Source organism: Apaloderma vittatum, unplaced genomic scaffold (assembly GCF_000703405.1).
Source record: "Apaloderma vittatum isolate BGI_N311 unplaced genomic scaffold, ASM70340v1 scaffold8689, whole genome shotgun sequence".
NCBI classification, from domain to species: domain Eukaryota; kingdom Metazoa; phylum Chordata; class Aves; order Trogoniformes; family Trogonidae; genus Apaloderma; species Apaloderma vittatum.
This window is the reverse complement of record NW_009736951.1, coordinates 36096-45017: the sequence shown is the minus strand read 5'-3', so window position 1 is coordinate 45017 and position 8922 is coordinate 36096. Positions and strand designations below refer to the sequence as shown.

Here is an 8922-nt window from a genome sequence, read left to right as displayed (position 1 = left end):
ATTAGATTACACACCTTTCCTTCCGCTTTCCTTGTAACTCCAGGCAAACACCCCTAACATCCTTTGGCTACTTTACAAACTGAAGTTGCAGAAAGTAGTGAACACTGCTTATCATAAGTGCACGAGAGTTCACAAATATGCTGGAATCTGCATACTTTATAGAAATGTAAAATACTTTTACATATAGACAGTCCAGCTCCCTATAAAACTAGCGCTGGAATAAATAGTTATGGCTCTTTGATTCTAGATGCTAGCAGGATCTCCTAGGCAAGCTCTGAAAAGCCTTCTTATAAGAAGAGATTACTCTTTGTAGCCACAGAGAATGCCAGAATCCAAGCAATTTATTTTTTTTCATACGGACAGTCCTTAAGAGTGATCACGTATATGGTATATGTTACTACCAAAGTTACTTACCCTTTTTCTCAAGTTGTAGGTCAAAATGAGATTTCTGGAGAAGGAGTGTGAAAAGGCTGTATAGAACTCCAGCACTTTCTGCAAGGCATCTCTCTTAATCACATGAAGATCACAGTAAGTCAACGCCCTTACATTGGCACAGGACTGGGCGAGGGTAGATTCCTTCCAGAACACATCGCCAAAGACATCTCCTTTGCCTAGAGAAAAACAGCAGCAGTGCTTTCAACAATGATACTTTCCCCACCAAAAATATTAAACAAATATCATTTATGCACTCATGGTTCTTCTACCTTATGTAGTCGGGAAAAAAAGAAATGTCTGAAAAAAGAAAATTTTTTAAATATTTAATTGATAACCTTTTCTACTATCTTTCTGTTAATTACAACAGCCCAGCAAAATTTCATAAGAATAATCACAATCAAGAAGAGTTTCATGTGACAAGTTTCCTTTAAATATCAGTAAAGGCTTTCCTCTAAAAATCAAAAAAAAAGCAGTTCATTCTTGGTTCATGTTCTCTTCTCATCCCTTTCAAAGAGAGTAATTAAGACAAAATGCTTTTTCCCTTTCTTCTTTTAACCGGCATGCAAAGGATTTGTTTCTTACATCTATGCTGTTGAGTTTTCTTAATCTGGCTAACAATTACTCACTATTGTGTCAATAAAACCATTTTTTATAATACGTCAGTGCAGTTACAGGCTGTAATAAAACAAACTACTACATATCAGTAGTAAAGTAAGTTTGCCCTAGTTCACTAGACCATTGCCAGAAGGGTCTGTCTTTACAACAGTACAAAAGAGTAGACCTCTCAACTCCAGTGTCTCTAATGCTCTTCAGCTGGCAAAGAGTCTCAACAAAATCTTTCTATAGCTGTGCACGTGTGCCCCCATATAGTACTTAACAACATAGTTCCAACCAAGAAGAGTACAGGTTAGTTATCACTGAGATAATACTGACAAGGCAAGCATATTAGGGAGTCGGTTAGCTCAGTGGTTTGAGCGCGGTGCTGGCAACAAGGATCAACACCGAGGTCGCGGGTTCGATTCCCGCTCGGTCCCCATGTGTTGCCAGGTCTAGTCGAGAGGTGGCGTCCGTTCCCAAAACAGGGAGGTTGGACTAGATGATCTCCAAGGTCCCTTCCAGCCTATGCCATTCTATGATTCATTCTATGATTCTATGATTTAACTGTTATGCATTGAGAGTAAGAAAATATGGCCATTTGCTTCCCATGAGACTGTCTCTCTGAGCTTGGGGCAGCCAGTGAAGTACCTAGTGAGGAATACTGCAGTGATGGCAATTGCACCAGTCTGGGCACTACAACGCAGGACAAGCACACCAAAATCTGCCCAAGAAGCAGCCCCCAGGCAGGATTTCACTGGTTATACCGCAACTGAGGTGCAGCACAAAAGAGAATGCTTAAGAGAAGGTTACAGGCTTTTAGAGAGTACTCGTCTGTCTTCTTTATTTTTTTCTTTTTGGACATATAATGCTAACCGGATAATAATATTCAGTTGTGACCTTGACAATGAAAAACTACGTCATTCTTGTTTTGAATGGTATTTTCCACTTAAACCTCTGCTGTGTTATATCACTACTACAAATCACTTCTAAGCCAAGTAACAAAGAAACATGTTCGCAATGTCTGTGAAGTTGTGGTAGGGATGGACCAGATGGTCCCTGGTGTTGGTACTTCACCCATAGCAATTCTTAAAGTCGAAGCATCAAAATACATGTTAAGTGTATTGACTTTTAGATTTCATTCCCTAAATAAACAGTCATGCATGAAAGCCTACGTGAAAGTCAAGAGAACAACCATGAGTAAAGGAAGTCAAGAAAACTTCTAAATTAAACCCAGAACATCTACCTCAGCTCTTGAGCTGTACTTCCACCATTATGTAATCTCTTCCATTAGGTGATAAGCACTTTTTCTTTGAGGAGAAGCTACCAGTCTGATAGTAAGCTACACTGTAGTGCAATAAACTGTAGTTCACGATGATGTGCTCCCAGCCTTCCACACAAGCCCTATGCACTCCACCTGCCAGGAATCAATGTAGCTCCTGAGCACGCATGAGGAGCATAGACTCCATTTCCATCTTAAATGCATATATACACTGAAAAGCCTTTTGCACAAGCACATTTTTTTTCCCCACAAAGTTAGGCAAAGGTACCATTATGATACTTCTTCTTCCACCTTTGTCTCTTTACACAGAAGTGTGCTAACAGTCAGAAATACTACTAAGGCTACATATGAGTAAGTATGGTGGTAGTACAATAACCTGGTGCAGTAAAAAAATTTACATTTTAATGGCAATGACTTTTCACATTTCCAATTATTTAAACATATGCTTTTTCAGTAGATGCATTAAAAATTGGCTAAGAAAAAAGCTTCCATGCACTTAAAATAGATCACCATCTACAAGGCTTTTAGACAGATAAACACACAATATATTCAAAATTGAAGTGAAACAATTTTTATGCACCATAAAAACTGATATGCTTCGCTGGGTAAAAATGGATTGTTTGCCTTTGGAATAAATATGCTTTTACTCACAATCTTCCAGGCAATTAGCTAAACAACTATTTTAATTAACGCTCTGGAATCTATCAAGCATTGAAATGTGCCATCACTGATGAGCAACAGTAGTCCAAGTATAAGGGAGAGGAATTCTACCTCATTTCTAAGCGTGTTTCTTAACATCTCCAGACAAGTTTTCCTACCTTCAAATGATGATAATTATTTTACCACCTCACACTGACATGAAGAATAATTAGTACAATGCAAGTTCAAGCAGCATGGTGCTGCTTTGCCTACATCTGAAATAACATACAGCAGAAGTTAGTTATAACTTACTCTTTTTAAAATTTAATTTTGCTTTTCACATAACACAGGAAGACACCGCTGTGTCCTTTACCTGTAGCAGCAAACCCAGTTTCCCCTTGCTATTTGTAACTCCCAAAAAACTCCCCTTCCTGCAGTTTTCTGCCACCCCAGGGAGCCTCTTCCTATGGGTGCAAAGAACAGCATATGAAGGAGCTAGGTCTGCTGGGTGCCTGCCGAGTCAAACCAAACAGAGAAAAGCAATACACGAACCGCAGACTGAGAGAGATCACAGAAACCTCAACTTTTAAGAAACAAAAAAACAGGCTAAACCAAGAAGTTGTACTGTCTTCCATCATTAACAATTTCCTTGATGTTAATCGAATTAACAGCCAGTGATCTAGTCTAAAAAATCAATCCTACATTACAGTTCCATTTCCAAAGCAAGGCACCCATGCAACCATTACACTGCTTTGTTTCTGTCAAGTGCATTTTCTAAATGATGCATACCAAAAAAGTATCAAGCGAGATTATCAGATTCTAAAAAAACTTAGCAAGAGGGAATTAAAATTCCACCCAGGAGTATCTGTGCTGGATTAGAACAATTGTCCTCTTATACACAATAAGGAACTGCATACTAACTCCACTTAGAGGTCCTCCATAAAAGAAAGATCAATCACTTAGGAAAAAGGAAATAAAAAAAGAGTGCAGATTAAGTGGCTGTTTTATCAAGAACATCTGTAATTAGAAAGCAAGAAGAGTAAGGTGAGACTTTTAAGTGTATCAGAAGGCAGTTGACAAAGTCTAATGGTTGCATTAGAGAACCTGAATCAAAAGCTTCCCTCTATATATAACTCCAGGCTTTATATATTTTACCTTGCCTCTGAATAAAGTTTAAAAAGCTAGAGAAATGCAGATGGCCATTTGTTTATCAGTACTTTGAATTTCTAATTCCCAGCTTGCTGAATTCCAGCCATTTGCCAGGAACACTATCTGTCAATCACACTTAAAGTGGATGATCTAAGCTTTTTCCATCAATCATTTATATTCCCTGCTGGATTTGTGGGCTGAGGACCTTTTCCACCATCAGCTCAGCATATACTTGAAAGCCAAATAGTTTTCTGCCTTTTATATTTACTTGTTCTATGTTATATATATGTTTACTTGTTTTATTATAATAAGTCCCCGAACCCTGATATATTTAAATGCTGAAGAATTACTTTACAAAACCAGCACCTTCTCTTTCTGTATTTATTCCTTCCCAATCTTTTCTCCATATCAAATTTGCTATTTGTTTTATAAGTGAAAAGAGGATTTCTCTGTTACCACTGCAAATTCAGCCTGAGTCAGGAGAAAGGTCAAGCCATATCCACTCTGTCTCCCAAAAGCAGCACAAGTAATAAAGATCTGATTATTGCAACTTAGACAAGTGTTTTGCTGATTCTGTTCAAAAAAAACCCCACAAACATGCTCTCATACTACAGCTGTATTGCTTTGATGTGCCTACCAGAACAACCCTCAGTTTTTTCACTCCTACAAACAGGAAGTATTGAAAAACTTTCAAATAGCAGATATTACACCCTACTCTGAAACAGTATGACTTGGTGGAATATTTTGACTGACAATCTATTTTATCAATTTATGGGAGTCGTGATGCAGTTTTGGTATGGTGGCAGGCTGGGTGAGAAGGTGAGGCCATGGATTCACGTGCTGAAGGTCTTCAAGTCAATGTGGACTTTGATGGATTTCACAAAAATCTAAGGATTTTCAGTACCTCACATGAAATATACATGTTAGAATCATTCTCAAGTCAATAGTAATAGTTATTACAGCAGCCAACACCAGAATCTAGCTCAGGTCCCTTCCAGATCTGCCTTCACCATACATTTGAACTACAGAAGAACGGTGATCTGACAGAGCCTCAGCAGATCCAAGGCTAATCTAGAATGACCAAACACTGCTTGATGGTACCTCAGCACCAACGTAGCACCAAGCATATCTTGGAAATCAAATGTTAGGAAATGCCATTATCCATGATGCTGATCCACAGCAGCTGCCACGGCTGTGCAATGGCTTTCCCAGTGCAGATCCCCAAAACATCCACACTGGCCTGTGCCCCCAGAGTTTGTTCTCCACCTCCAAGCAATGTGAGACATCAACTGCTGTAAAGGCGAATGCAGGTTCTCTGCAAGTCAGCCTTTATACCAGTGACTGCTCAATTAAGAATACCGCCAAAATTTAAAAACAAATAAAGAAAACTTGGCCTGATATTTCTCTCTTGTTTTTTTTTCCCCTCCTGAGAAGATCTGAACAGAAGCAAAGGATCCGAAGTTAGTCCGTGTCACAGGGTCCTACCAATTGCATTCAAGCAAAATTCCACTAAGGACAGTGTATTTATCCCCAGTGTTCAAAGCCAGTGATGTGAGACTTCAGTCAAACCCCTTCTGTGATCACCACGTGTCTGTTTAGCTTCAACTGAAAATCTTTCCCCCTTCCCTCATCTCCTCCTTTTCCGAGTAAGGCATGCAATTTAAATTTTCCCATTTTACAGAGAGAAGATTCAAGGCAACTAGAGGCATCGGAGCAAAAGTAATTCTTCCTCTTGGTGCATTGTTTTAAGGCAATGAATACCTGCCAGTCAGAAAATATCAGAGGTACCATTTGGCATCAAGGTAGATTATTCAGTATTTGTCCCACAGATAAATCGTGAAACTCGACAGCCACTGAATAACCTGTAGTTTGGTCCTCCAACAAGTATAGCTGGCAGGAAATGATGCGTGGAAGTGGTTTGTTGCTTTGGATTTTCTTAAGATGTCTCAAGTGCAAATTGGGAGGTGAATCACCAACGGCACTGCAGAGAACTTATTGTTTCTCATTAATCAGTGATTTTAATCAGTCTTCTCCTCCAATAAGAACATTTTAAAAAAATCCAGAGCATCAGTGCCACAGAAACAAACAAACAAAAAAGTTACAGTGATTTTAAACTGAAGTTGCACTTCCACTGATTTGCCTGGTACACAAATAGAAACAGAGTGTATCTGTTCATGTTTTAAAACACAGCTTGGCAACATTTTGCAGTTTACTATACAAACGCATCAATTTTCTCTGTTGAAGCAGAGTCTGTACTGTATAGACAAAATAAAAACATTTATTTTAGAGCAGGGATGAGTAGCAACAACATTAATTAGTTACAGTTAAGATTCCTATTATTATTATAATTAATGTGTTTATTTGTCTCTTTGAATAGAGCCTGGATTATATTTCACTACTTGACTTACTGTGAAGAGTTTTAAAATGTCAACTGGGCCCTACTAGGCTTATTCACAAAAAAGCTAGGAGGCTTTGCCAGAATCTGAATCATCTATCCTTATTTGCTTTTTAATGGCTATTGTAAAAAACATTATAACTATGTGGCCAGTTTGTACTAACTCAGAAGATCTGCAAGTCCCCAGCTCAAACGAGTCATAAATATATTTGAATTTATTTGCATTGGTTAAGTAACAGGAAAAACACAGCTCAATCTGTGTTGTCATTGCATTCACAATGCTAGTTCAAAAAAACTTATGAGAGGTTCAGATTGCAATATCCTCAGAGTTATTCCCCAATGACTTAGAAATAAGCTTTATGCTATAGCTTGAAGCTTACATTGAACCCCCAAATTAGATTTTTTTAGAGTAGACAAAAGGATTCACATGAGTTTACAACAGTAGATTTTAAAATTTAACAACATTTCAGAAACACACATCCAAAAAAAGTTTTAATTTGAAACTTGAAGAAAATAAAGAAAAAATTGTTCAAATAAGATCTATTTTTCAGATTTTTTTAACCTAGCTTTTCAGTGAAAAAAAAAAAAATTCTTCTTCATCCAAAATTCTGAGACGGAAACAAATCCCTACCCAAAAAAACAAAAATGAAAATTAATTCAATAGTTCACTTGCCAGAAATCAGGGCCTTTACAGAAATCTGACTTCTTTGTTAAATTATAGTTTCTGCCTCTTCCTACCTGTATGAAGTGTGGTCACAAACACGATAGGCGAGCCCACGATGGGCCTGAGATATCAAGCAATATGCTGGAACAGAGAGCACAATCTCCCACACGTCCCGATCTCTGCTGCCAGCGTGTCTCAGAGCACCGCTGCCAGGAACCTGCCAGACATCACCAACTTCCAAAGAGGACTTCTTCCACTTGTGGTGGTGTCAGGCTACTTAGGTGTAAGCAGCATAAATTCGCAACCAGAAAACTTGAAACCACAGGAGGGGAAAAAACAAAGGAATCAACTAATTTGAAGTGCCAAGAAGTTCACTACTGAGGCCTCTATTCTCGGGGAATCGTCATCTTCCCTAGCTGTTCCAGCAAGTCATTAATCAAGTGTTTTAAAAATCTGTTTCTCCAATATCCCACACAATCTTAGACCACCTATAGACAGCAGTGGACAGGGGCTTTGGCAGTTTCTACTTCTAATACTCTACCAGAAGCTAGGCATAGAACAAGTAACATCTGGCTGAAGTCTCAAAATAGGCAACTCCTGATGTAAACTCACACTACTTTTTCTAGATGTCTTGAGCACAGGAATGAGGAATGCTCTCCATCCAAAAACACCATTTGGAATAAACCTGTATTTCTCCAGAAAAAAATCTAGTGCTGCTCCTATATCCACCGTGAAATTAGAATTTTGTATTAAATTATACCTCTTTATGCCACTGTCTTTTAAAAAGTTAGCCACATCTCCATTTCTAATACATTTGCTAATATTGTGCTTGGATGCACACTGAGGAAATCAGGCTTTTAAAATCATTCCTTCAGTTGATGTTCACTGAATCACTTTGAAATATGCAACTTATCTGACCTGCCTGTCAACTTGGGGGGAGGGGGGGAAGCAAAAAGCAAAAAAAAAAGCACTTAAAGCTATAAATAGAAAAAGCACAATACAAGTAGTAAAGATAAAGCTGGATTTTAATTTCAATCATTTCTTTTTCAAAGCACCACTGTTCACGTTACAGTCTTATTCAATAGCACAAACAATGCTGTGACGCTAGATACCCTCTTTGAAAATAATAAGAAAACTCTAATGCTGTCCATAATCCCAAAACCACTTTTTAAGCTTAAGAGCACAGCTGCTTGACATTTTTAACACAGGGAGGTGTACCTAAATTTAAAACGCGGGTGAAAAACTAAATAGATAAGTAAGGGACTTTTTCAGAAGTTTGACCTTAATTAACAAAAGGCCCCAAATAACACAATTTAATTCTGAAAGTGGGGGTGTACCCAAAGCAGTTTATTTAGGGAAACCTAAGATAGTTCAGGTACTGGGGGACAGTCTAGAAAGCAGCCTGGGCTCAGCACAGTTAACTTATCCGACATCTCCAAGTCTGCTGAGAAGCACTCTTCACACAACCGTGTGGAAGACGCAAAGCTTTTCCACTGAGAAGGTCTAAGACAGACAATACTTCTGCACTGCTATTTTCCCTCCTCTAAAATAAACCGTCCCTATGGTGCAGTTGCCCTTGCAGTCAGTTTGCACTGTCCTATCTGGAGGCAAATCTGCCCCACCAAAATCTGAATTAAGCCTCTTGTGTCGACATCTGAATGAAACGCTTGTGGCTAAATGAGTAAGCTAGAGCAATTGTAAAGAAAACAAACAATTATTCTTATAACGTTCCTTTAAGATTGCAATTGGATCAAATTAAATCAG

At 38.4% G+C, this 8922-nt stretch overlaps 1 protein-coding gene across 1 annotated transcript in view; it reads right to left on the bottom strand.

The window, feature by feature from the left end:
• Positions 1-414: 414 nt before the first annotated feature.
• The window catches only part of LOC104279764 (potassium voltage-gated channel subfamily H member 1-like), a gene marked incomplete at its 3' end in the record, with an annotated part of 20840 nt that continues 12332 nt past the window's right edge, over positions 415-8922 (bottom strand). The window contains exon 4 of the mRNA XM_009877155.1: positions 415-611. Coding sequence (XP_009875457.1) covers positions 415-611 — 197 coding nt within the window. The remainder of the gene's footprint in view (positions 612-8922) is intronic.